This window comes from Chlorocebus sabaeus, chromosome 14 (assembly GCF_047675955.1).
Source record: "Chlorocebus sabaeus isolate Y175 chromosome 14, mChlSab1.0.hap1, whole genome shotgun sequence".
Taxonomy (NCBI): domain Eukaryota; kingdom Metazoa; phylum Chordata; class Mammalia; order Primates; family Cercopithecidae; genus Chlorocebus; species Chlorocebus sabaeus.
Window position 1 is genome coordinate 1,755,647 of NC_132917.1, and position 26,579 is coordinate 1,782,225.

General features: G+C 49.7%; 1 protein-coding gene across 22 annotated transcripts in view; it reads right to left on the reverse strand.

Moving 5' to 3' along the window:
* Nucleotides 1–6,077: 6,077 nt before the first annotated feature.
* MYT1L (myelin transcription factor 1 like) overlaps nt 6,078–26,579 on the reverse strand; it is a 529,284-nt gene continuing 508,782 nt past the window's right edge. For 12 of the 22 annotated variants that reach the window (XM_073022736.1, XM_073022741.1, XM_073022742.1 and 9 more), the window contains 5 exons: nt 25,357–25,448; nt 18,221–18,330; nt 9,267–9,410; nt 8,820–8,954; nt 6,078–8,225 (listed from right to left, as the gene is read on the reverse strand). In XM_073022736.1, coding sequence (XP_072878837.1) covers nt 8,199–8,225; nt 8,820–8,954; nt 9,267–9,410; nt 18,221–18,330; nt 25,357–25,448 — 508 coding nt within the window. In that variant the 3' untranslated portion in view covers nt 6,078–8,198. Of the gene's footprint in view, nt 8,955–9,266; nt 9,411–18,220; nt 18,331–25,356; nt 25,449–26,579 lie in introns of all 22 variants that reach the window. The other 10 variants (XM_007971635.3, XM_007971633.3, XM_073022746.1 and 7 more) reach the window with 5 other exon arrangements.

Consider the following 26,579-nt stretch of genomic DNA (forward strand, 5'->3'; position numbering starts at 1 on the left):
GCTCAAGTAATTCTCCTGCCTCAGCCTCCGGAGTAGCTGGGATTACAGGTGCCCGCCACCACGCCCGGCTAATTTTTGTATTTTTAGTAGAGACGGGGTTTCACCATGTTGGCCAGGCTGGTCTCAAACTCCTGACCTCAGGTGATCCACCCGCCTTGGCCTCACAAAGTGCTGGGATTACAGGCGTGAGCCACGGCGCCCGGCCACTCAAAGATTTTTTTTCAATGCAAAATAGAAGTTACTTCAGCTTTAAAATGACACATTGAAAAATCCTAGTTCTTTCTAAGGCTTTTATTTTATTTTGAGACTAAGTCTCACTCTGTCACCCAGGCTGGAGTGCAGTATTGTGATCTCAGCTCACTGCAACCTCTGCTTTTTGGGTCCAAACAATTCTACTGCCTCAGCCTCCCAAGTAGCCGGGATTACAGGCGTGCACCACCATACCCGGCTAATTTTTGTATTTTTACTAGAGATGGGGTTTCGCCACGTTTGCCAGGCTGGTCTTGAACTCCTGGCCTCAGGTAATCCGTCTGCCTCGGTCTCCCACAGTGCTGGGATTACAGGCATGAGCCACAGCACCCAGCCTTTCCTTAAGCTTTTAAAAACTCAACTTACAAAAGCCGTTCATTTGTTTAAATACGACAGGTGTGAGCAATCGAGATTAACCTTTGGTCCTGTCCACAAAGTGGTGAACTGAACATCATTAAACCTTCCACGCAGATTTTACAAGTGCGATGTGCTCACACTCCCCTAGAAGCTCCACTGTCTGTTGCATCCTTGTATTTTTTTTTTGACAGTAAAGCTGATAAGCAGCAGGGCTGTGTTTCTTTTAATGAGGCTGGGTGCACACGTGGAGGGATCACAGTTACATCAATAACAAAAATACACAATTGAAATTTTAGTCCTGTGGCTGAGCCATCACTTTAATTGATCAGATTCTCTTAAATATTTCAATTCCTAAAATGCTAAATATGCCTAATTCTAACACAGAAAATGGTTTATTTCTTCATTCTAATTTTTGCAACGTTGAAAGATGCCTATGACTGAGAGATGAAAATACAAGCAGACAATGGACCGACCACATGTAAAAGCAGAAATCAGACCCACAGACTGCACAGGAGACCAAGCCCTTACCTGCAATGAACAGCCCAGGATGCCCACCTGCTATCTGCAAATCAGACTTGCAGGAGTCCTGATCGCTGTCCTAGTGACGATCCAAAACGCTGAGCAACAACACCCTGTAACAATTAGCCCCAGCTGGTCGGAGCTTAATAACTCACTGCCCTGACTCCTGTCCTGACGTCCATTGAGGACAAACCGAGAAAGACAAACGTGCTCCCCCGACACTCACACGGGACGCCCCGATTCCTGTTGCCGCCCCAGCTCCCAGGCCAGCAGCCTCCATCGGGGCTCACCGGGCGCCTTCCCTTCCCCTGGGAATCTCCCACACCCAGCCTGCTGGAGTCTGCAAAAATGCAAGTGATGGCGGTCGGTTCCCTAACTCTAAGGAGCTCGGGACAAGTAGCCTCTGTCTGTTGTCGTTTGGGCAGTCTTTGCTTATTTCCACCCTACTCAGGAAACAATTTGAGGCCCCCAAGTAATTTTGGGGGTGGCCTTCCCAACTTGATGAGGTTTTGTAAACCGTCAGAGAGAGAGGCTGGGAGTGTCTGGCGAGAGACATGGCGCCTGAGTTATGATCTCATTTTAAGGTAGTGTCACAACCTCAATTTTTCAGTTTCTTTGTAAAGTCAGCAACCTCCATCTAGACTTCTATATCCCCTGATTAACCTCTGCACTCAATTCTATCTAAATAACTTTAAACTAGTGCCTAAGTTCTGAAGATCTTTGAACATGACAATGCTGTAATCTTTTTAAACCTTCTTTTCTGGATAGGTCATTTCTTACTTGGATTCTAATACTCCTAGGCCACACCTCCCTTTAAAGAGGTCACTCCTCGTACGGGAGGGAGACAGAGTCTTGTTGACTCCAACACACGGTCTCCTCCTGGATAGAGGGTCAGAGATTCTCTCTTAGGGAAAAAATGAGAGGATTGGGCTTTTCCATGACCAGTCTCACTGCAGCAAGACATTTCTCAGGAACACCTCTGCCGTCAGACATGCCTGACAAAGCTGGGTCCTGGGGAGAGGCCTCTGCCGTCAGACATGCCTGACAAAACTGGGTCCTGGGGAGAGGCCTCTGCCGTCAGATATGCCTGACAAAGCTGGGTCCTGGGGAGAGGCCTCTGCCGTCAGACATGCCTGACAAGGATGGTTTCTGGGGCAGATGCTGTTCAGGTGTCAGGAGGCCCCTTCTGTGGGGACAACTGTGTGAGACGCCTTGCTTGGGGTTGATGCACACGACAGTTTAACGATGGCGTGTCTCTGGCTCTCTCCCCGATGGCCTTGGGTGTTTTTGTTCCCCACATATCAGAGAAGGCAAATGAGTTGAACGCCTACTGTTTGCATCTCACACATGAGAGGAAACAATTTGTTCCTTAGAAAAGGGAAACACAATGATTGTTCATGGTTTTTATCAGATGCCTCACATGTTTTGTTGGTGGCGTGCGGAAAGAGCATGTTCTGCTGTTGCTGGGCAGGGCTACCAGCCTCCGAGGGGAGGGGTGGATCCTAAGGAAGGCCGAGCTCCCAACGTATTTGGCCAGAAAACAAGGCTGTGGTGGAAGCCGGGGACAGCTGTTGGGCCCTAAGTATTGATAGCCATGATTTACTGATTATCTCTCTTTCGGGCTCTAAGATGGAATTCTCAATTTCCCGATTCCATCACCGGCCCCTCCCTCTTCTTTCCTTCTCTGATTAATTTCCCGCCTTTATCTGGCCATCCACACACACATCCCTGTGTTTGTGGGTAATACTGATCCTTCTTTATTTGCTTATCTTACCTTGCTCAACGAAGATTCGAAGCAACTGGAAGGACATCATGAACAATGCTCTAGAAAGAAAAAACCCATTAAATTGAAAAACAAGAAGAGGATGAAAGGAAAGTAGGATGCAAGGATGGGGTCAGAGACCAAAGGTGACTCCATCCAGAGGAAAGTCCAGCACACTCCACGTTTGGCCTCACACAGGGAAGGCCTCATTAGGACCAGCTGTGAGGCCTCCCTTTCGACCACTCTATTTGATACTGAAAAGCAGGGTGCTCAGGAGCTGCCATGTGCCTGTTTTATTATTATACAAGGAGGGCTGTGCCAACTACATTTGTTAGGATGGGAGTTTTTCTTTGTGTTGTTTCCTGCTTGACCCAGGGTCTGAACGGTGACTGATAACTTGTGAGTGTCGAAGTGAAATACACACGATGAAAGCCTGATTGTCTTCATACACTTAAACTGCTTCTCCCTTAAGACCCTGAGCTCTGCCTCATTACCCAGCTGTGTTGTGTAAACCAGTAAGTGTCTGAGACAGGTCTCAACCAGTTCAGAAGTTTATTTTGCTAAGGCTGAGGACTAAACTCTGATTTTTTTTATCTTGCCCAAATTCCTATTGAAGGGGTCTGGGGAGTCACGCCCTGCAAATCTTACATTCTCATCAGATGGGTTTTATTCAACCTATATATCACGACTTAATTTTCCAACCTGACTCTGGCACATTACAAGACAAGGAAGAAACTCAAAATATTTTGCCACAAAACATGTTTCTTTGCCATATTTTGAAATGGCCCTGCAAAGCTGTTCTTTGTAGGGGGAAATTTTGCATCTGTAAAGAATCTCTGTTAACATAACTGGATCTTTTTCTTCTAGGCCCTCTCAACCCTGAAGAGATGAACTAAGATCTGAGTAGGAAGGCCAGGTGCAGTGGCTCATGCCTATAATCCCAGCACTTTGGGAGGCTGAGGTGGGAGGATCACAAGGTCAGGAGTTCAAGATCAGTCTGGCCAACATGGTGACACCCCGTCTCCACTAAAAATACAAATGTGATGGTGTGTGCCTGTAATCCCAGCTACTCGGGAGGCTGAGGCACGAGAACTGTGTGAACCCAGAAGGTGGAGGCTGCAGTGAGCCAAGATTGCACCATTGCACGCCAGCCTGGGCAATAGTGTGAGACTCCATCTCAAAAAAATAAATAAATAAAATACAATCTGAACAGGAGACATTAGCCATCTATTGTCTCTAAGAGAAGTCACTAAAGACTTCAAAAGAACTTTGGTTTCCACAATCTTTATCTTAACTTGAACATTCCCTTTCTATCAATCCCAGGTCTTTAGACAAACTCAACCAATTGTCAACCAGAAAATGTTTAAATTCACCGATAGCCTGGAAGCCCCCACTTTGAGTTGTCCCACCTTTCTGGACCAAACCAATGTATTTCTTAAATGTATTTGATTGATGTCTCGTGCCTCCCTAAAATGTATAAAATCAATCTGTGTCCCGACCACCTTGGGCACATGTTCTTAGCACCTCCTGAGGGCTGTGTCATGGACCATGGTCACTCATATTTGGCTCAGGATAAATCTCTTCAAATATTTTACAGAGTCCAACTCTTTTTGTTGATAATGTGCCCCTTCATGCATTTGTAATTTTTTTCTGTACTCTTCACCTATTTTATCATAATCTCTTTATTAAAAGGTTTTTATAGCCATTATTTTAAGAGCTCTCTAGTACTCCATAAAGTTCATGGATCATGAATTGCTTAATCATTCCTCCATAATCGGACTTCAGGGTTGTTTTTATTGATTTTGGTACATTTGTAATTGTTTTGGTATTTCTAGTATAGACTGAGATTGAGGCAAAATATAAATTTTCTAAGATTTTTGAAAATATTATTAAGTTGCTTTCTAAAATATTTACGCCAATTCTCAGGCATACTTCTCCTATGGAAAAATAGCTTTTAAGAATCCTAACAGACAGACCCGAGTCAGCACATCATTAACTTGACTTCCTCCTAAAGACAGCCTTTGACAGAGCTTCTTCCACCCTGCGGGTCTAGAGAGGCAGAGATGCAGGGTCACAGGAATGAGAGTCGCCCCTCTCTTCTGTCAGCTCTGGGGACTCTACCAAGGACTGGAGGGGGACTCACTGCAATCACCCGCACTTCCAGGAGGCAGTGCTGTCGCCAACGAGCCATCAGAACACACTAGCTTATAAGAAGTGCTCAGGGGGCCTTGAATCGTGAAGCAGCTGAAGGCACCACTGGGAATAAATTATGAAATTTAACCAAGGTTATCAGAGTCCCTTTCTCAAATTTTATATTTTGGGTGATTGTGTCTATGAGAGGAGGGTAGTTCTGGAATTTTAAACCATGACATTTACTAATACAGTTGATGTGAAAGTGGGTAATTCATTGTTAAATTATATTTGAAGGGCAATTTAAGTTTTATGGGTGACTTGCTGCTGGGATCCTTGCCAATAGCACGGAAGTAACAAGGCATCATCTTTCAACAACCAGGTAACCAATGATGGGCCGCCTGTCCTTCTGCTCCCCTGACCTGAAACTGGAGAAGGACACGTCTCCCAGTTAACCTGAATCAGTCAGGAGGTGGCAGCCAGTTTGGGACATTTTATAAAACAACGGTCCTGGGCTGTTGAAAACTGTCTGTGATCTGGGAGACAGGCAGGCTGAGAAACTGCTCAGTAATAAGGAGGTGACAGGGACAGAGACAGGGGCAGGGATGGACAGCTGGGAGCAGTGCACCTCCTCGACTGGATTCCAGAAGAAGAAAGCCTCTATGAAGGACGTGACTGCCTGGCCTGGGCACGCTGAGATGTTGACCAAAGCACAATGGCAAAGCCCCCAAGTGTGGTGGCTGCAAGGCTGCTGGTGGAGAATTCCCTGTCCAGGGGAGCCCTGTGCCGGGAGGCACCATGTCCTCCATCCAGGCTGGCTCTCAGATGGCCTGGCCCAGCGAGGGGCAGGAGCAACAGCAAATGGGAAAAGGACGGCCCAGTGGGGATGCCGAGACACTCACATAGTTTTCTAAAAGTCATTAACTCCTATATGCCTCGGAGTTGAGAACCAAACTGGTAAAAATGTTAAAAGCAACTAAGCTGGAGTGAAAGGCTTCGAGTGGATCCCACGGGGCTCCAGACAGCATTTCCCAGACTCAAGTGAAGACGCAGACCCGGGTTAGAGATCCTTCGTGCTACAAATGTGGCAACACCTTTTTTATTTAGAGTAAGATGTGTTAACATCCAGCATGACAAAATTTGTACAAAGTTCACAATTTAAAAATGAAGTATCACAGCAACTTGTGATTCCACACATTTATAGCAAAATTAAAGTGTCAACAAACCCATGCCGTGTAGTACAAAAATAAATCAAACTTCAGTTCCACAGAGAGCACAATAAATAGTTTATACAAAATTCTGTCTTAATAAATGATTACTTAGATTAACTTAGAAATGAATATGAACAATAAGTTATAATAAACTCTGATGACTCACAATAATTCCATATGAAAGGTCAGCATTCTAATATGTGACACTTTTGTGATCCCTATATAATAGTCACAGATAACTTTTGATTTGATATTATGTACCAACGTTAGATGAGCAGCAGGTTTGTGCTTAAAATCCCTTTCCATTGTACATAGGTGATAACAATAAGAATCCAAAACTGATACTATCTAGTACTCTACTAAAAGCATTACTATATTGGCAAAGAAGCTGCAGACACAACGCGGTGGGGAAATGCATATGCTGTTATGAACAATGGGGGCCCTAAAGGCGGCTGGGGCCCTGGGCCACACGGACGGCCTCAGGTGACTGCAAGCACCTTGCTTCAGCTCTCAAACGCATTCTGAGCATGGCAGCTGCAACCAATAGCACAACAGAAAGGGGGCGCTGTACAGAGAAGGTTCCGCAGAGCCCCGAAGTAATTACATCATCTTTTTCCCAGCTAGTTATTAAAGTCCTTGTGGAAAACTGTAAGCTTTTGTACAGTGAACAGTATAAAGTGCCGCTGGGATATACATATATTTATACATATATATATACCGAGGTTGAGTATTGTATCAGAATATTTGTCGTGAGATCCCTGTAGTCTCCCTTCGCAACATTATTGATCGGCCGTGAGGGCTCCTCTATCATCCATCCAGGTTCAGTGTCACAAGGCTACTGACACGAGGAATTGCACACCTCCGTACGGATATATAGGACAAGGTAAGTGCAAATAGTCGACTGGCACATTGTGGGGACAATGACCCTGTAAGTCCTGTTCTGCTAAAAATATTTTTTTTTTATTTTTACAAAACCCATCTTTTTTTTTTATTTCATAACAAAAATTTAAAGTACGTCTGTACTTCCTGCATAACATCAAGACATGGAAGGAAGAGATGCTATTAAATGGAAATCAAGTCAACATCAGAAAACACAACACATCGTCAAAGGACTACTCAGAAGGGGGACGCAGCGCTCAAAAGTGGTCTTATGCATACATATAGTGCAGTCATTTGGAGGAAAACAATCAAATCTGGAAGGTATAAACAAGTCTAAGATGATCTAGTTTAAAGCAAAAAAGTGCTGAAGTATATTTAGTTACTTTTAAAATCTGATTGCATTCATTCTTAGAATAGTCACAAGGAATCAAACAACAAGGCTCTGCAAATGCTCTATGGTCAACTGGTCTCCAGCCAAGTGTAGAACAGAAACGTCGTGGTAAAAGTCCTCTGAATAGGACCAAATGCTTATTCAGAGTCAAAGTCGGGCAGGGGGAGCAGGAGAGAAACTTGACCGAGCTGCCATCCCACCAGATCCAGCAGAAAACTCGGTCCAGTAACTAGAAGACTCACAAATCATTTGCCTTTATCCCTCAAATGTAAAATAAGAAGGTTCATAACAATAATAGGAATAATCATAATTTTTTAAAGTGAAAAGGGGAAATAAATGTTCTTAAATTATCTTTTAGCTTAAATCGAAAACACACAAATTCTGTTGATAAACTACATTGCAACAACAGACAGTTCAGAGGGGCACGAAACTCTAGGGGAGATACGAGAAGGTTGTTCCAAAGTTTATTGAAAATGTAAAAGGAAATCTTCACGTTGTCCACCTCTGATAAGATCCTGTCTTAACTGGAGTTCCATAGTCACACCATGTAATGCTTAGGAGTTAATTTAAAAGTGCTGTTTAAGCTGCTTTGAATCTTCTGCCAAGTTTCCATGGCTTGATGTTGTCTTACAATAAATTACTTATTTCATTTCTTACAGTTAATCCATATGCCATTTCCTTGGAATGCAAAAAACCTCATTTATTGCCCCCACCATACACCATCCTCCTAAAACAAACAAACAAAAAAGTCACATAATATTTCCAAGCATTGTTCAAAAATAAAGCATTTTTGCAACCAATTCTTGCTATGAAACAATATGCACACAAAATGTATTTCTTAAATTCCATAAAGTCCTCCAACATGAGGCAAAATGATAACGTCTAAAAAGCGGCTGCTTGGCCACAACATGGTCATTCAAAGCTGTGTGTGTGTGTGTGTGTGTGTGTCCATTTCAGTTCAAAATACTAAAACATTTAATCACTAAAGCATTAAAAAGAATTTACACTCTATTTATTTTGATCAGCTTACCTCTTCAGAAATAGATATACCCCCAAATGTGCATACATCAGCAGCTATAAACATTACATGGCAGAACACTATGTCAGCTTACATGGAAACGTACAAAATGTGGGTGTATTCAAAAACTATTCTGCAGGTACTATCTTTAAAGCAAGACATAAAATCATTATGAAGTCTTGTAAGCATAACACTGTTTCAAACAGAAATAAATATAGAACACTTTCTGGTAAGTTACAGCAGCAAAAAACAAGAGGCATCCTTTTTAAGCAAGAGTTTCATCACTACAGCAGCTGTTCAGACCTGAATTCCTCTCACAGCCTGCTTTATATTTTCCAGTAGGGCTTTATTTTCTGGACTCTGATAACGATCTTGATTTGTATACATTTCCGTCAAAGTAGTCACGTAAGCATCAAAATTTTGTTCATTGATTGGATCCTACGAGATATTAAATAGTAGTTCATATACAACTTTTATTTTCTTAATAGTATATTTACAAAAGCATAAAATAGTATCATAGCATAGTGCCCTTGGTTTTATACTATTTCAAAGGCCAGCTCAGAGCACACTTAAGTTTATGGGGTCAGCCCCGCCCATGTTTCTAGCAGTTAACGGTATGGTTTCGGGGTGGTAACCACAAACATTTGCCAAAGGCTGAAGAACCATGAAAATAACAACCAAAACGGCATCTACTTTAGGCGGTGCGCTGTGAGGACTCCACATTCCTGCCTTGCGCGCTCAGTCACTTACCATGTGTGGCAGCTGGATGTTGGCCAGACTGTGGATCAGAGACTGGCTCAGGTTCGCCAGCTCGTGGAGGAGGGACTCGTTCTGCTGCTCAATCACTTTGTTCTCCTCTTCGATGGTCTTCAGGTTGCTCTCCATCGTGGTAATCTGAAACGCACAAGTGCGTGTGACATGTAACACCAGGAGGACCTAGAAGCCCGTGGCCATTGCCGGGGGCCACAGCCTACTGGGTGCGAAGAAGGGGCCTCTCGCTGAAGGAGAAAGCCTTCGGGCCCGGTGCTGTGGCTCACGCCTGGAATCCCAGCACTTTGGGAGGCCAAGACAGGCAGATCACTTGAGGTCAGGAATTCGAGATCAGCCTGGCCAACATGGTGAAACCCTGTCTCTACTAAAAATACAAAAATTAGCCGGGCGTGGTGGCGGGTGTCTGTAATCCCAGTTACTTGGGAGACTAAGACATGAGAACAGCTTGAACCAGAGAGGCGGAGGTTGCAGTGAGCTGAGATCACACCATTGCACTCGGGCCTGGGTGACAGAGCAAGATTCCGTCTCACAAAAAAAAAAAAAGAAAGAAAGAAAGAAAGAAAAAGGCTTCAGTGTGAGCGCTTGCCGTTTAAGGACCTGCTGTCTATGCTTTGGATTCCTTGCACTTGACAACTGGGGAAGTGGGACTGTTTCCTTGTGCCATCCTGTTCTCTCAGCTGGCCTGATGGGACTGCAGTGTGTGGGGGCTTAGTGTTTTACTGACTTGATGCGAATACTTCTCCTTTCTAGCCTGAATCAAATTCTGCCACGGCTAAGTCCTCCAATGCTCATTTCTGTGTGGGGGTGTCACTATCTCTTCAGATGGCACCGGGCTGGCACTGTGCCCACACGGTGGTCTTCCTGCATTTCTCTAAGGAAAAAGGCCCACCGCGGACCCTTCCTTGCATATTCCAGAGATAATTTAAGTATCATCAAGGTCAAGGTCAGGGCCTCTGCCTATAACGGCACAGGACTAACTTCACACGCAGCAGGCAGGGAGCTGCCCTGGCCGTGGGGGGTCTGCCTCGGCCACCCAGGGGTGCCTCTGCTGTGTGTGATCTGGGGCTTCTCCCTGGAAGACCAAGCCGACCCACAGAGTCCAGGGCTGGCTTGCCTGGCCTACCCGCTCCTCTCCTCTCCTTCCCCGATGTGTCATTCCCAAGTCCTCTCATGAGAGTCTCTCCTCCTCTCCCCCTTGGTCCTGTCTTCTCCTGTGTTCTGGCCCTCCCTTGGCTGTACTGGGTCAAATCCCGGGTTCTCCCACCAGCCTCAGGCACAGACCCTCTGTTAGAAAACTGGTGCCCCTTGGAGATGCCCTCCAGGATGAAGTGGGGAGGGCGGGCCTTCTCCTTGGAAGGAATCGCAGCCCCCACCATTCCTGCAGGGTAGTGCCCTGTGGAGAACCCACTAAATTACACAGCTTTGTTTCCATGCACATCCTTGGTGACCTTCTCATTTGTGTTCCTTGGGATTATTTATCAAATTAATGTTCCCCTCCCAGCCGCCCCCTTGCAGGCTCAGGAGTGGATGCCTGCCCTCCCACGACTCCTGGGTGGGCCCTGAAGGGCTGCGTGCCTCGTGCTCGTCTTCCAGAGCGTTCTGTAACCCTTCCTGGGCGGCCACGTGCCTGCACTCACGGCCGGTGGCAGCTGTGGCTGGGACCTCACTAGAGATGATGTCAGTGTAAGGAGACGTAGGTTTTCTACGATGGAATCTAATCTCGGGTGAGGCGCCACTGCCCAGGTCCCGAGGTGGTTAAAGGCCCACGCAGGGGGAAGGCCACAGCAGGACGGCGCCACTGCCCAGGTCCCGAGGTGGTTAAAGAGCCCACGCAGGGGGAAGGCCACAGCAGGACGAGGTGGTTAAAGGGCCCACGCAGGGGGAAGGCCACAGCAGGACGAGGTGGTTAAAGGGCCCACGCAGGGGGAAGGCCACAGCAGGACGAGGTGGTTAAAGGGCCCACGCAGGGGGAAGGCCACAGCAGGACGAGGTGGTTAAAGGGCCCACGCAGGGGGAAGGCCACAGCAGGACGAGGTGGTTAAAGGGCCCACGCAGGGGGAAGGCCACAGCAGGACGAGGTGGTTAAAGGGCCCACGCAGGGGGAAGGCCACAGCAGGACGGGCACCTCTGCAGTCTCCTGAGCTGAGCAGAGGGCGGCTCCTGCCCTGTGCACCCGGTGGCTTTCCTAGATGGCCGCTGCTCCAGGCCCCTCAGCCCCTTGTCTGTGCTCAGGGAACCCTGCAGAGGCCTCCCCATTGCCGGCCCTCAGCGGGCCCTCCTAGATGAGCCCAGCCCAGCTCACCTCTGGTTGAGTGTCTCAGAGGTGCTTCTGACTATTCCTTCCTATCCTAGCCGGGCAACTGTGGGCTCTTTTTCTGGAAAATGGGCATAATGCTCCTTGCATTACGAACTCACACTGGCAGGTGCTGTGTGTTTGCAGTGAGAAGACATGTGTTATTCCTGGGGCCTCTGACCTGGTCTTTGGGGCTCAGAGTAAAGGGAAGTCCAGCTGCTCCCCCGGCTTAGCAGAGAAGTGGCCTGTGGGGTGCCCAAGGCAGGGGTAACACCCTGTCTCGTTGTCCCCAGCAAAATTCATGGGGACACATTTTAGATCCATTCCTCCTTCAACCTCTGTTCCCTGCTGGAAAGTCTAGCCCCTTCTGCAGAGGCAGAGACATGTTCCTGTGCTCAGGACTCTCTGTGAGACTCAGGAGTTAGGCTGTTCCTTCCCATGTTACCTGGGTCTGTGGCTGGGGTGGGGGTAGGGGGGCTCCCGTGCTTATAAATGCTTTGATTTTCTCAAAATGGAACAAATCTCATTATGTTGAATCCACTTAGCAGTGGAACAAAATATGCAGTTTGAACAAACATCCCATCAAAGCCCTGGTCAAAATGATCATCTCCTGAACCAGGCTGTGTGGTGAGCCCGGTCCAGGGTCAGAGGGGATGCCTGGAGATCCAAAACCAGAACTGATGGGTATCTGCCAGGTCTCACAGCCTTACCTCCCTCAAGCACACCCCCCCGGCCCCTGAATCTCCTGCATCTCCAGCCCACACACACAGGGCCCCGGGCTTCTCGCACGGGACACATTTGCTTGCCTGAGGCCTTCCTCCTGGGTGGCAAGAAGCTGTGTCTCAGGGTCACTGTTGCCCATTCCTTACTATCCTAGCCAGGCAAACTGTGGGCTCTTTTTCTGGAAAATGGGAGTGATGCTCCTTGCCCACAACATACACTCACACTGAGATGTGAGGCATGTTTGCAGTGAGAAAACATTTGTTATTCCTGGGGCCTCTGACCCAGTCTTAGGGGCCCAGAGTAAAGGAGAGCCCTCTCAGAACATCTTGGAGCTGGCCAGCACGCTGTGGTGTCATGGGAGACAGTGCTGCTGAGCAAGGTGATGCAGGGGCTCCGCCCAGCCCCTCATACGCCAGGCCTCCTCTGAGGATGGGGCTGAGCAGGCTGGGGAGGGCCCCAGAGGCCGGTGTCTCTCTTCCAAACCCAACCCACAGCAGCCACGGTACGTGGTTCCTGGCACTCGGAAGGCGTCCCTGATCACAGGTGCTTACACGGGGAGGGGCCTGTGTCTCGAGTGGGTCTGGGAGCCTGGCTGGGAGCTGGGCCGGCCACCTCTGCCATCGTCAGCAATGTGCACTGGCGAATCTGAGTCTGCATTTCTAGAACCATCGAGTTGCCTGTGGCAAAGCGGGGAGCCCTCTGACGACGGTGGGTTCTGTTTTTGATTGTTTTAAGAAACACCAAAAGTTTTTCAGGCCGCTAGGAAGCAGTGCATTCCCGGATGTTCCCAAGAAAGTTCCCACGTCAGCAGCAGCCTGATGGCCAGTCTAGGTCCAAACCCGCATTTTTACAGACTTGTCCACACCCTCTGTCCTTCTGGACCTTAGCATTTCTTAGACTGTGCAGCCTCTGACCACACCTGGAGCAGAGAAAGGTCAAATCTAGCCCAGGGCCTGACATTGAAAGCTAAGACTGAGCTAAGAATGGCATTTGCGGTTTTTAGTGGTAAGAAAAAAACAAAAGAATAACAGCATTTTGTAGCACAGAAGAGCTATTAAGTTCCAACTGTAGAACCATGTGACGCTGTGTTGAAACAGGGTCACACTCACACATGTGTTGTGAGGCTGTCACACTGCAACACAGATGCATAACCCAGAAGCCTAAAATATTTGCCATCTGGTCCTTTATAGAAAATGTTTGCCAATACCTGGTCTAGACTAAGTACCTGGATGGCGTGATGTGTTTAGAAAACATTTCTGGAAGAAGTGTAAAATGGGTGGGAATCGCAAGGCGTTAGCAGTGGGGCAGTGGAAGGGCGTAACCCCAAAGAAAGTGTCCTTGTGCAGGGAGGATGGGCTCCTGCCCATGCCTGTGCTGACCAGGGAGGCTGGACCACAGACAGGCTTAGCCCCAGGGAGAACAGCCATCATCTGAAAGTGGTGCAGGCTGTGGGATTAACTGAGCTGCCAACCTTAGAAGAAGTCAAGCTTCACAGGGCTGTTCACGCTGGTCCACGTGGGCCCTCGCACCAGGAGCTGGGGGGTTTCTTGTGAGAATAGCCTGGCCTGAAAACACGAGCTCCCTTTTATACTCAGATACCCCCACCCCCACCTCCCTGACAAACGCCTGCACTGTTTGAGCCAAGGCGGGCAGCATCCCAGCCTCCCAGCCAGCTCCGAGCCATTCTCCTTCTGCTCCTGCTGTTTCCTGTGCCGGAAGTGCTCCTTTCCCTTCTCCACCTCCCGTGTCTGCAGGACTCCCACCATCTCTCCTCGGTCTCCTTGCTCCAGTCCCCCATGGTGGGGTCTCGAACTCAGGCCCTCAGCACTCATGTAGTTCACACAAACGCCGCTTGCCCCGGCCGCACCCAGCACTTGAGTCCCCTGCTCTCTCTTCCTCAGTGGCAGTCTTCTTTTCTTCCGGATTCTGACAACAAGCGACTTCTGGGCGTCCCCTGGGGCCGAGGGCAAGCTTTTCTCGTCTCTGATCTGGGGTCTGGTGTGAACTGAGTTGAATCGGATGAGATGTGTCTGGGGAATCTTGGACTCCAGAACCAAGGCGTGGGTGTGCCCGGCGTGGGTGCCCCAGCCCCTGAAGCTGAGGCCACACTGAATCCAATTGAATGGAGTTGGGGAAACAGCAGATCCCACAGACACCTCGGCCGTTCTGCTGGTGCTGGGCCACCCCAGGAGGAAGCCTGACTGGGTTCATGCCATTCTCCTGCCTCAGCCTCCGGAGCAGCTGGGACTACAGGCGCCTGCCACCACGCCCAACTAATTTTTTCTTTTTTTTTTGTATTTTTAGTAGAGACGGGGTTTCACCCTGTTAGCCAGGATGGTCTCGGTCTCCTGACGTCGTGATCTGCCTGCCTTGGCCTCCCAAAGTGCTGGGATTACAGGCGAGAGCCACCGCGCCCAGCCGGTGTCAGGACTTCTGATGGCGTTTGTGTGCGGTGAAGTCCCTGAGACCCACTCTTCAAGCTGCCAAGCATAAGAATGGATTTTTCAGCCACATAGGAATTGTATTTGGTCGCACTCATTGGACCCCAAATAGTGTTTAAACACATTCCAAATTGGAAAACTCATCTCTCAGTAAAATAAAATTGCGTTTGTCCTAATTTGAATTCTTACAACTGAACAGTGAAAAAAACCTTTCCAAGTTTTAGTAAGAGCACTCCTGGGCTTGACACGTAACACAAAACCCCTTCTGCAGAGAGTGGCAGGGGCGGCCTTCCCCGCATCCAGCACAGGCACGGCGGTCTCCTTCCATCCAGCACAGGCGCGGGGGTCTCCCCCTACCCGGCACAGGCGCGGCGGTCTTCCCGGTCCGGCACAGGTGTGAAATTTAAAGGTTTGGACGGAGTCTCCTTTCTCCTTCTCTTGGATCTGTTCTTTACCAGATTAAAATCTAGACCCCTCCCTGTGCAGGACCCTCATCACTGGGCTGCAGGCCTGAGCACTGACTCTACCGTTCTTCCCTCTGTTCCCATTCCAGAGAGAACATCAGACCGTGGCATCCACTTCTCATCTATCTCATGGCTTGGGCTTGGGACAGGCCTGCAGCCCTGTGTCATCTCTGGCATGGGCTCTGTGCACAGGCCTGCATCCCTGTGTCAGTGTGTCTTGAACATGTCATGAGGCACTGGGAGAAGTCTGCCTTTCTCTTGGGTCAGAGTGGACAAGAAAACACGTGGGGCCTGTTCCCCTTCCTGGCCATGCTCCCTGAGGGTGTGAGGGCCTGAGAGGCATGGGAAAGTCAGGAAAATGCAAGGGGCGTGAAGGCTGCTGCAGGGAGGCCAAGGCCCTCAGGCAGGGCCGCGTTATGCCCTGGAGAGCTGGCCTGCCCCATGCTCCTCCTCCATACTCCCCGGGCAGTGGCCGAGGCACAGACAGCAAGGAGGGCTCCTGGCTGTGGGCGCACATTGTTTTCTGGTTAAGTTTTGCCCCAGGTCTAACCCGTTTAAGGAGTATCAGGCTCTAAGCTGCCTGTGTCAGCAGCTGCCTGTCTCTGAGCTCAGGCCTGGTGCTCACAAAACAACTTCTGGACTGGAGCTCATCATCAGACGCTGAGAGCTGCAGAGCTGGGGAACTCTGGCTCAGCACATTCCCGTCTCTTCTAGAATAGAGGAAGGTCCATCCCTGGGCACATCTGGGAAGTCACCTCTCTCATCAGCTGAGTCAGTGAGAATACATGTGAACTCTACACATTCATTTTTGACATCAGGTCCAACTACATGCTGTTAGAGCAACTACTCATCTCAGAGATAAAGAAAGGCACAAAGGAACGAGTGAGAATGGACACAAACCTGAGTGCTTCCTGAGGGGGAGGCCACGCCTGTGCAGGTGCAGAGAGTACCTGAGATTCCTACTCAAAGCAGCCCGCGTAGGCACATGCATTGTTTCTGAGGGCTCAGACCTCTAAGCCTACTCAGCCCTTGGCTGAGCCCCAGCCCCAGTGCTTCATCCACAGCTAGTGTCAGAGCTGCCGTCGTTCCCTCATGGACGGCCACGGAGCAGCAGGCCTTCACTGCGGAGGGAGGGGTTTTGGAAAGTGGGAAGAGCCCCCTTCCTGAAGGGCATCCTGTTGGAATTGGGTTGCCCCAGTAGACCATGGACTCAACACCCTGGACAGACAAGGACAGTCTGCCTTATCAGAGAGTGCCCCGAAAGGTGCCATTCAAAGGAGGAAATAAATTAAGATTTTCAGCTTGTCGCCCTCGTAAACAGAATACAACTGTGAGTCCATTAAACCCATTTCCTTTATAAACTACCCAGTCTCAGGTTATTTATTAGCAGTGTGAGAACGGAGTAATACTTAAGGGTGAATTGATTGTCCCAATTAAACAATCTTTGCTGACTAGGTCACCTCCTACTCTCTCCCAGAACCAGCAGCTCGTGGGTGCTCCGGTAGCCATGGAGTCTCCTATACAGTCCAAGATGCCGCCTCCATGGCCTCGGCTGGTCCCGGGGCTGAGAGATGCCACAGGCTGTCACTCTATTCCCCAAGCCCAACATTCAGGTAAGTCTTAAGGGAAATTCCAACCTGTGTTGGGTGAGCCCCAGCCAGGCCAATGCACGATTCTAGGAAGGCCTGAACACAGCCCCTGGGGCTTCCAGGTTGGTCAGATCAAGGCAGTGATGCCCTCTGGGGAAATAGGTTGGCATCAAAACGCCCAGGCAGCAGCCACATGGCCTTGTGGGGAGTTCCCGCCCTTGGCCTCATCCTTGGTACCCACAGGGGGGCCTGGAAATCCCTTTCGGTTGCTTGGTGGGGCCCCAGCCCCAGAGGATGTCTCCATTCTTGGGAAAGCCGTGTCCAGCGGGTGGAAACCACCTGTTGAGCAGAACAGAGCCATTGACCACACCTAGCTGACCACGGGAAAGGCCCTCAACCTTCCCCAGCCTCAGCCTCTTCATTCACGGAGGGGGGATAATAAGGGAGCCCCTCACAGTTTGTTAGGAGGACAGCATCATCACGTAGGTGGCCGGTGGTGTCACCATCCTCATTTCCATCCAGTCCTCGGGCTCATTCCCAGCAAACTGAGCAACCTTCCTGGAGGCTGGTCAGCATCCTCTGAGAACCTCATCACACCTCGGCCTGCTGGGAGGGGCCGGAGTGGAGACCTCATTTCTAAGAAGACAGGACACCTCTGCTCACCCTGTGGGCAATGTGAGGGTCGGGTGGTCAGCAAAGAAATTCCACTCCCAGAGTGTACTCAGGCGACTGGGACCCCAATGCAGCAAGCTGGGGGATGCCAGGCACAAGGCTCACGGTCAGACAGGGTCCAGCCTGGCCTCTGTGGCCTCGGCTTGGCTGAGGAAGCTGCCTCTCCGTCTTAGAAGCTGTATGTTTAAGACGAGGCTGAGGATGTTTATCCTGTGGGCTGCTTGTGGGCACGGAGGGGGTTAGGTGACCACAGCTGCTCTGCCAGCTGCCACTGCTCTCTCTTCCCAACCCCAGGCTCTGCAGCCGCAAGTCACTGGGGCTGCTTCCCCAAACCCCAGACACCCAGGAGTCCTATGTGGCAGGCACTCCTTGTTTTAAATTCTGGGAACCTCGGCTGTCGCTATCCATTTAATATAGTGATTAAATAACACAAGGACCTGAAGTATCTTGGAAGGAAAACCCTCATTGTTTGCAGGAACAGGTGATCCTCTGAAAATGCCTATTCGCAAATGCACTTTATTAAAAAACACAGACACACATGCAGACTGAAAACGAGAGAACCATGGCCCCTGCTACAGCGAACACTGCCATGGAATCGTGTCCATGGAAGATCAAGATCATAGGGTGGGAAAATAAAGGAAGTAAAAGAGCAAAGAAAGCGGAAACGACAGCTCTCCTAAAAGCCGATTTCATGCCATGTATCTCTGGTATAATAGCACGTGTTAGAGCTAAAATTGAGGGCTTCAAAAACTGTTACCTGAGTTCTGAGTTTAATCATATCGGCTTCCATCTGGGAATTGGATTCATTTAGCTCCTTGATTTCTTCATCTAACTGTTTGATTTCTTCATCATTTTCTATACCTGTAATAATGAATATTAGTATGTTAAAACTATTATATACAAAAATATTAGAGTTAAAATTTTGGGAGTTTTCTTTGTTCCTTTTATATTCGTAATTGAATTTGCTTGGAAAATAGACTCTTGAATTAGAAAGGAAAAAATCATCACAATCTTGAGTCTTTCTATTCCCTACCACTGCCCCTTCCCCACCTAAGTCCCCCCACAAAAACAATCGAGACACACAGAAGACTCCCGGGCACTCTGAGGGCTGAGCTCCCTGGGACAGTTAACCTGGGTCTTAGATATATCCCTGGGACACGAGGCAGAAACCACCTGGTCCTGGGTGCTGATTTGCTGAGCCTGGCCTATTTTCTCCTGCCTTTGTTCTCTCTCCCAACTCGCTCTCTGCATCAGACATTCTGCAAACACCCGAGGCTTGGGGCCAGGCTCTGCAGGCACATTCATCAACAAGGCCAGGCCCTCCCTGCCTTCACTCAGCTTAGGTTCTGGGTCAGAAAATGGGCAACAGACATGTAACCGCAAACGCAGTCCAGCAAATGCTGAGGATGACCTCACCTTATCCACCAACAGGAAGCTGTGGGAAGTGGGAGAGGGACACGGGGACTGGCTGGAGGGAGACGGCCACAAAAGGCTCTCTGAATATTCGACATTTAGCGAACAAAAAAATCTCATTCTGAATGATTAAAAAAATACGTATTAACTAACAGAATTCCCAATTCTACCAGAATGGCGACCTCAGCCAGGTGTGTACCTGGCCATCTGAGTGTCCCTGGTGGGTGACTGCTGCTCTGCCGAGGTCCACGGGGCACATGGATCAGTCCTGGCATAGCTGGGCACAGGGCCCAGATGCCCATATTTACAAAGGACATTCTGGACACCTGCTTCCCTGACTGGCTGTGTCTGGTTACTGGCAACATTACACTGCCAACGCCAAAGAGATGGAGATTCCTCTCTATTTGTGACCACTTGACCTCACACAATTGGGTGTACACAGAAGGAGAGCAGGAGTTTGGCAAACGCAATCACCCTAGAAAACTCAGGATTTGAGACTGCTGTTCTCATTGGTCCTATAGCACTACAATGGATCTTTACTCAAAACTAATGGAAATGTATCCAGGCCTCCTAGGAGGCTCCCAGTGGGTAGATGCTGTTTTCAAGCTTTGCAGACAGAAGGGAAGAAGGGGTGCAATCAACCAGAGTCCGAGGCCTGAAAGCACCCCAAACCCCGGCTGACATCAGCAGGACAGAGGTGGAGGCTCTTCTCTACCAAGACATCAGAAAGATGAGAGTAAGAGAAAGTGATGGATCATCCCAATTCATAAAGCAACTAAATTATGAATGAATGTATCATTTAAGAAGCATTCCCCACAAGCTTCTGTTAAACTGCAAGCATCCAAATGCCTTTAGAACACCTCCGTGTGAAGGAGGCCCTCAGAACACTGGACCTGGTGACGCTTCCACCCTCTACAGCCGTCACGGGCAAATTTCTCAAGCACGTTCCTAGGGATCCCGTCTTGCACAGGCCTTTCAATATATTTCCATCAAAAACCTTGGACCGGGGTGTTTAGTTTGAAGAATTTATGAGAAATGTCAAACTAACTGGCCTGTCAGGCTTGGTTATCTCATTGATCTGCCAGATCAGGTCAACTGTTCTGACAGAAGTCAGTGTCATTTTAAATCCAAACAAAGGTCTCGACACGGGTCCCACGACAACCTTTCATCTGTAATTTTGTTCTGGGAGTGATGGATGGGTGGATATTACTTCCATAGCTCTGCTCTGTCCTGGGGGCCACCCTCAGGCCCAAGTGGTCACCAACAGCCCTTTGTGGGAGCCTGGGAACGTCTCCGTCCTGCGGCTGCCCACTGCGGCTCCACACAGCATGCCATTCCTTTGTAAGGGGGAGGAGGGAGACGGGGAAACGGTGCCAGGAAGAACCGGCAGGTCACAGAGGCGTTCCCGGCCCGTACGATTCTGGAGGATGAGGGAATGTGGAAGAGGAGGGCCTGCAAACTAATTCTGCAGAGCTGTCCACAGCCACATCCCTGGGACAGCCTACGAGCCCCCAGGCACGTGTGAAGTCCCCTCAGGGAGAAGACAGCTCTGGGTTGGGTGGGAATTCCCCTTCCCCCTGCAGCAGGGCAGTGACTGGCCCAGGAAGCAGTCCCTGGGGTTGCTGGGGCCTCTGAGCTGAGCCTCACTTTGTGGATGGTTAGGCTGAAACTAGAATTTTGTTGTTGTTGTTTGTTTTGAGATGGAGTTTGCTCTTGTTACCCAGGCTGGAGTGCAATGGCATGACCTTGGCCTCCACCTCTCGATTCAAGCGATTCTCCTGTCTCAGGCTTCTGAGTAGCTGGGATTACAGGCGCCTGCCACTACACCTGGCTAATTTTTGGTATTTTTAGTAGAGATTCGAACTCCTGACCTCAGGTGATCTGCCTGCCTCAGCCTCCCAAAGTGCTGGGATTGCAGGCATGAGCCACTGTGCCCAGCCACAAACAGGGTTTTATAATACATTCCACCAGCTGGCCTGTAAGCCCTCAGGAAGAAACTGCCTTTATAAAAAACTGGCCCGAGCAGGGAGGGCCCCAGCTGAAAAGCAGCATCTCAGAGCCAGAAAATCCACCCATTGGACACCACACCAAACAAGCAAAAAAATCCTACTCAAATTAGCATAGCGTGGTCCTGGAAGATTTTGATTTATTTCAGGATCCTGGTAGCGCTTGAGAGACCAGCGTCCCATGGTGAACCCGGCCAGCACTGGTCACTCTCACTAATGGCTTGGTGGAATTTCCTTCTCCTTACAGCTGAAGTAGAAATGTTTGAGTTCCCACACTTTGGAGCTCTCAGGAATATTAAGCGAACTAAGTAGATGAAGTTCCTGACAAAGTGCTTCATGTTTTCGGGGCTCGATGGAGGTTAGAGCTCCTTTCCCTAGCTTGCTTTCTGCTGTGATAGTAAAAGGAAAGAAAAAGCATTATCTTATTTCCTTCTCTCCTAAACACTGCCCCTGCCCCCACTACCCCCCAAAAAGCCACTGATTGTACAACTTCAGCCAAGGTGCCAAGGCGCTAAGAGGCATACGGCGAACTGCAAAACGGTTCTGAAGGGAGACTCACTAACAGGGTCACCCCGGCTGCTCAGGCAGAGCTGAGTGCTAATGTGTGATGAGATCACTCCACGGATAAAGAAAATAAGGTGATCCTTGTCGGGGAGAGACACGAGAGTAGGCTCATCCCTAAACTTAAAAAAGAAAGAAAGAAAAATACTTTAGAGCCAGAAGGGAACCTCAAGGACATTTGGAACAGCTGCTTCCCTGTCAGACAAATGCTCAAGAGAAAGAACTCAAGTCTGCTGCCAGGGTCCTTCTTGGCCGAGTCAGGGCCTCACGGTGGGTCTCGGCGGCTTCTCCGTCCCACACGGCATCTGGGCGTCACACTCAGGGAAGCTGCTGAGCATCTTGTGAGAAAATGACCCCAGGAAAGGCTTTACACTCAGGATATGAAAGAAAAGAAGGCTGGGCGTGGTGGCTCATGCCTGTAATCCCAGCACTTTGGGAGGCTGAGGTGGGCAGATCGCTTGAGCTCAGGAGGTCAGGAGCAACCTAGTGGGCAACATAGTGAGATCTCGTCTCTATTAAAATATTTAAGGCCAAGCATGGTGGCTCACGCCTGTAATCCTAGCACTTTGAGAGGCGGAGGCAGGTAGATTGCTTGAACTCAGGAGTTTGAGAGCAGCCTGGGCAACATGGTGAAGCCCCATCCCTACCAAAAACACAAAAATTAGCTGGGTGTGGTGGTGCACAGCTGTAGTCCCAGCTACTCAGGAGGCTGAGGTGGGAGGATCGCTCGACCCTGGGAGGCAGAGATTGCAGTAAGCCAAGATCGTGCTGCTGCTCTCCAGCCTGGTGACAGAGTGAGATCCAGTCCAAAAACAGAAAGAGAGGGATTGTCTTTTCCACATCTGTGGCAAAGGCAACAGGAACACAGAGCTTCGGACGCGAAGAATGGTACTACGGCAGCAGAAATTGGATGCTGTGCCTCTGTCCTCTGAAGACGAGCAGGAAAGATCCCCTTTCCTGGATTAGCTGCACAGACACGGAAATGACGCCTGGGCACACAACTGTGCTCTGGGGGTCGGTAAGAACTCTCTCGGTTTGGTGCAAACAGTGTCAGGAATCAACAGCCCCAGGCGTCAGCACCCACCTGGACTTAGGAAGACCTGGGTGGGACCCACTTCCACCACCTGTTCTCCCAGTGGCCTGCAGCTCCTCTTTTTCACCCGTGGACGTGCGTGCATTAGGATCTGCAGAAGGGGAACTGTTTCTGTCCTGAAACTTAGCACTGCACGAACTGTGTGTCCAGCAGCTCGGGCGAAATGCAGCGACCTGGCTGAAGGCTGGCCGGCAGCAGGAGCTGGGCCCAGCGGGTGGGCGGTGACCCTGGAGTGCCCATGCCCCGGCTGCTTTCTGGTGGGATGAAGCCAGTTGTTGGTTCCTCTAGTTTAGAGTCACAGACCAACTGCTTATCTTCATCCCTCCGAGTCAGCAACTGTTTTTGTGAATTAACTCCTTGTGTGCGGCAGTAATGGGAATGTCTAGAGCCCTTAATGCCGACTCAGGCCCGCCAACGAAGACACGGCCACCTCAGGGATCTGCCCACCGCTGCCCAGGTGGACCAGCCCAGGTGTGAATGGCTCCTCCTCTAGGGTCGGCAGATCTGTTCTCTCCATGCTTTCCTTCCTTTTCTGTTTTGAACTGGACTACCTAACCTAACCGCCACGTCCTTCATTAATGGGGAACAAAGGCACATGGACTCAGATCAATTGTCTAAGGATTTCCGCTTTAATCCAGGATTATTCAGGGGTGAAATGCCCTCTAAGTATTTTGAAAAGCACCTGGCATGTGGATGGAGCTCAGGGAATGTTTTCTTCCTGGCAAGGAACACTGCTCCGTACTAACTGGGAAGCGAACGCTGGCTATCCTGGTATCTCAAAAGCAGGGTCCTTACGCTGGCTGCTTGGGACTGCACCCGCAGGGAGAGGGTGTGCGGGTGGGTCCGGGTGTCTGGAAACTGACAGGAGCAGCCTGGGAGGCAGGATGCCTCCAGGAGCCCCAGACTCTCAGGACCAATATCAGGAAGCTGATGACCTTTCTGGTGAACAATGGGCCACATGTTGAGGAATAGTTTGTGCTGGCTGCTGGCACAGGGAATCCTGCAGGCACACACGTGGGACATGCAGGCATCTCTCATGCTGTCCTCAGGACCACCAATAACAGTCAGATGAGAGGAGACCCCCATGGCTGTGGCCAGGGGCTTCGTGCCTGCATGCTTGGGAGCTGCTCAGGTGTGGCTCACTTGGTGGATTTGGGGAGGAGGTGCCCTTTGGTAAACGTACAGCAGGAGGTCCCAGGTTCTGCCCAGGGTCAGCTTTACAGGACGGATTTGTGCATCATAGGTCTGGGAGCCTTCAGCCCAGGGCATCCCGTGCTTTGTGGTGCTTGAAGAGCTTTGCAGGCTCCTTTTAGACATACAAAATTAGGGGTGCATCTTGCAAGTGAGAGCGGAGAAGGGGAGGCTGGGCTTCTGCTGTGAAGGGGACCAGTCTGCTCAGTGGCTACAGGTTACAGCTGATCTCATTATTCCCAGGGGCCGTGCGTGGTAAAGTTACCTGCACACAGGCTGAGAGCAGAATCACTGCCTCTGGAAACAAGGGGCCAAGCTCCTGCCAGCCTCTGGTCCCATTTTTGTCAGTTGAAAAATAAAAAAAACCCTGTTAATATTGTTTGGCTGTGTCCCCACCCAAATCTCGTCTTGAATTATAGTTCCCATAACCTCCACATGTCTTGGGAGGGACCTGGTGGGAGGTAATTGAATCATGGGGGTGGTTACCTCCATGCTGTTCCTGATACTGAGTTCTCACGAGATCTGGAGGTTTTATTAGGGGCTTTTCCCACTTCTCTCTGAACTTCTTTCTCCTGCCGCCATGTGAAGAAGGACATGTTTGCTTCCCTTTGCGTCATGATCGTAGGTTTCCTGAGACCTCTCCAGCCATGTGGAGCTCTGAGTCGATTAATCCTCTTTCCTTTATAAATTACCCAGTCTCGGGTATTTCTTCATAGCAGTATGAGAATGGACTAATACACCTGTTTTATGTGTGCTCCAATTTAAAGACAACTTATTTAATAGATACTGTGGATTCCTTAACATTGAACTCAGAGCCAACAGTCAAAACCATGACTCCTGTCTGAAGGGAGCTTGGCTAACGTGTGTGTTTTCTCTGTGAGGCACATCACAGCCCCCTGCACTTAGGAACACCAGACACTTCAGCTGCTCTGTGAATGCACAGGAGTAACTACAAAAGCACTGAGATCACTGCCTGTGTCTACAAATTAATTTTAGCAGGGAGGTGAACTCGCAAATAGAGTCCTCAGGTCATGAGAGTGGACTGTGCATGTTTCTAAGGGTTTAAGTGGCTCTCCTCTCTCCTGCTCCTCCAGAGGCCCCCAATTTTCCTCTGCAGAACTCTCTACACACCTGTGCCAGTTGGTGACAAGAGACACCCTCAGAACAAAACAGATTTGCAGGTGGAATCAAGAAAATCAGGCACTAGACATGCTGAGAGTGAGGGCAACAGGGGAGGAGGTACCATCCTTGTTATCTGTGGCCTGGGGGGCCCCAAAGCTGCTCCTGGGTGGAGAAACCGCAGATGAGGGCCTGAGGGACTGAGGCAGAAATGTGGGCACACTGGGGTTCCAGGGAGCAAATCGACCAGTGCTGGAGAGACCCTCAGGACTTGGGCTAGTGAATCCAGTGAGTAGTGAAGTTGGTGAAGGGGGGAGATGGTTTTGAGAAAGACTGCTTTTTTTCTCAAGATGCTTAGCTTTATAGATGAGAGGGCCAGAATTATCCCTGCCCCTGCTTTCTAAGAAAAGTGAGCTGTAACTGTTAAAGGACACAGAGCTGGCGTGGCCGTGCCCGCTGGGCCTTCCTGACCACGTATGCCACGAGGGCTGGAGGGGTGCTCACCGTTGCTGGCCCGCTGTTTGATGGTCAGCATCTGCTCTCCAGAAAGCTTTGCCTTCTTCATCGCTGACGTGGCTCTCGGGCATCCTGATAGGCTGTGGACAAGACACAGGACGGCCATTAGTCAACTGTCTAGTGTCCCAGCTCCGCAGGGAAGCAGTGGTAAGCGAGGTGTAGACTGGCATTATTGTACTAGCTTGGTTGCCAGCAAAAGGCTGTCTGACAATGAGGAAAAGCAAAAAGACCAATGCGTACAGTATGACAGTTATGCACACGGGGTGCATGTGTGTGTGCATCTTGCGTGTGTCCGTGTACTCATGCATGTGGTGAGCGCTGGTCATGGGCGCTCGGCTGGAGCTGCCTCTCAGGGGGGATCTTGGGAGCTGGGGCTCTGAGAGCAGAGGAAATTTGCCCTTCATTGTATAACTTTCAGAGCTTTTTGAAACTTTTATAGAGTGATAATGTTGCTTAAAAATCTTCTTTATTATGGGAAGCATCAAGCTTATAGAAAGGTTGGGTTTAAAAGTTAATTTCAAATAAACAAAAGTAGAGAGAGCAGAATAATGAACTCACCCCAAACTCAGCTGTCTCTCGAGGCTAGTCACCTGTGCCCCTCCTGCTTCCCCAGTCTTAAGCGTGAAAACATAACCGCAATCTCCTTATCTCACCCACAGTTTTTAGACAGTTTTCTAATATCACCAGCTATTCAATCTGTTTTCAAACCTCCTGGTGTCTCTTCACTTTTCTCAGCCACTGGTTTGTCGACGTCAGGATGCGTCTCAGCTCTTCAGAGTGCATGTGGTAGACGTGGCCGGTGGCCTCCGGGGCAGGAAGCGCCTCTGCCTCCTTTTCTATCCTGTTGGGTGTTTGCTGAAGATGGCATGTCCTGTGTGCGGAGCGCCTCTTCCATGCAGTCCCGTGCCTCGGCTTCCTCACAACTCCTCAGCCTCTGAGGGGCCTTCCCTCCCTCCCAGGGGCTCCTGGACATGCTGGTCAACTGGAGTCCTCACTGTGCTATAGGCCAGGGGCCATCTGGCACTTAACCATGGGTGAGGTGAAAAACTTCTGTATATGTTTTCTTTTTTTTTTCTTTGAGACAGAGTCTTGCTCTGTCACCCAGGCTGGAGTGCAGTGGCACGATGTTGGCTCACTGCAGCCTCCGCCTCCTGGGTTCCAGTGATTCTCCTGCCTCACCCTGCTGATTACAGGATTATGGCCTCTGGGAT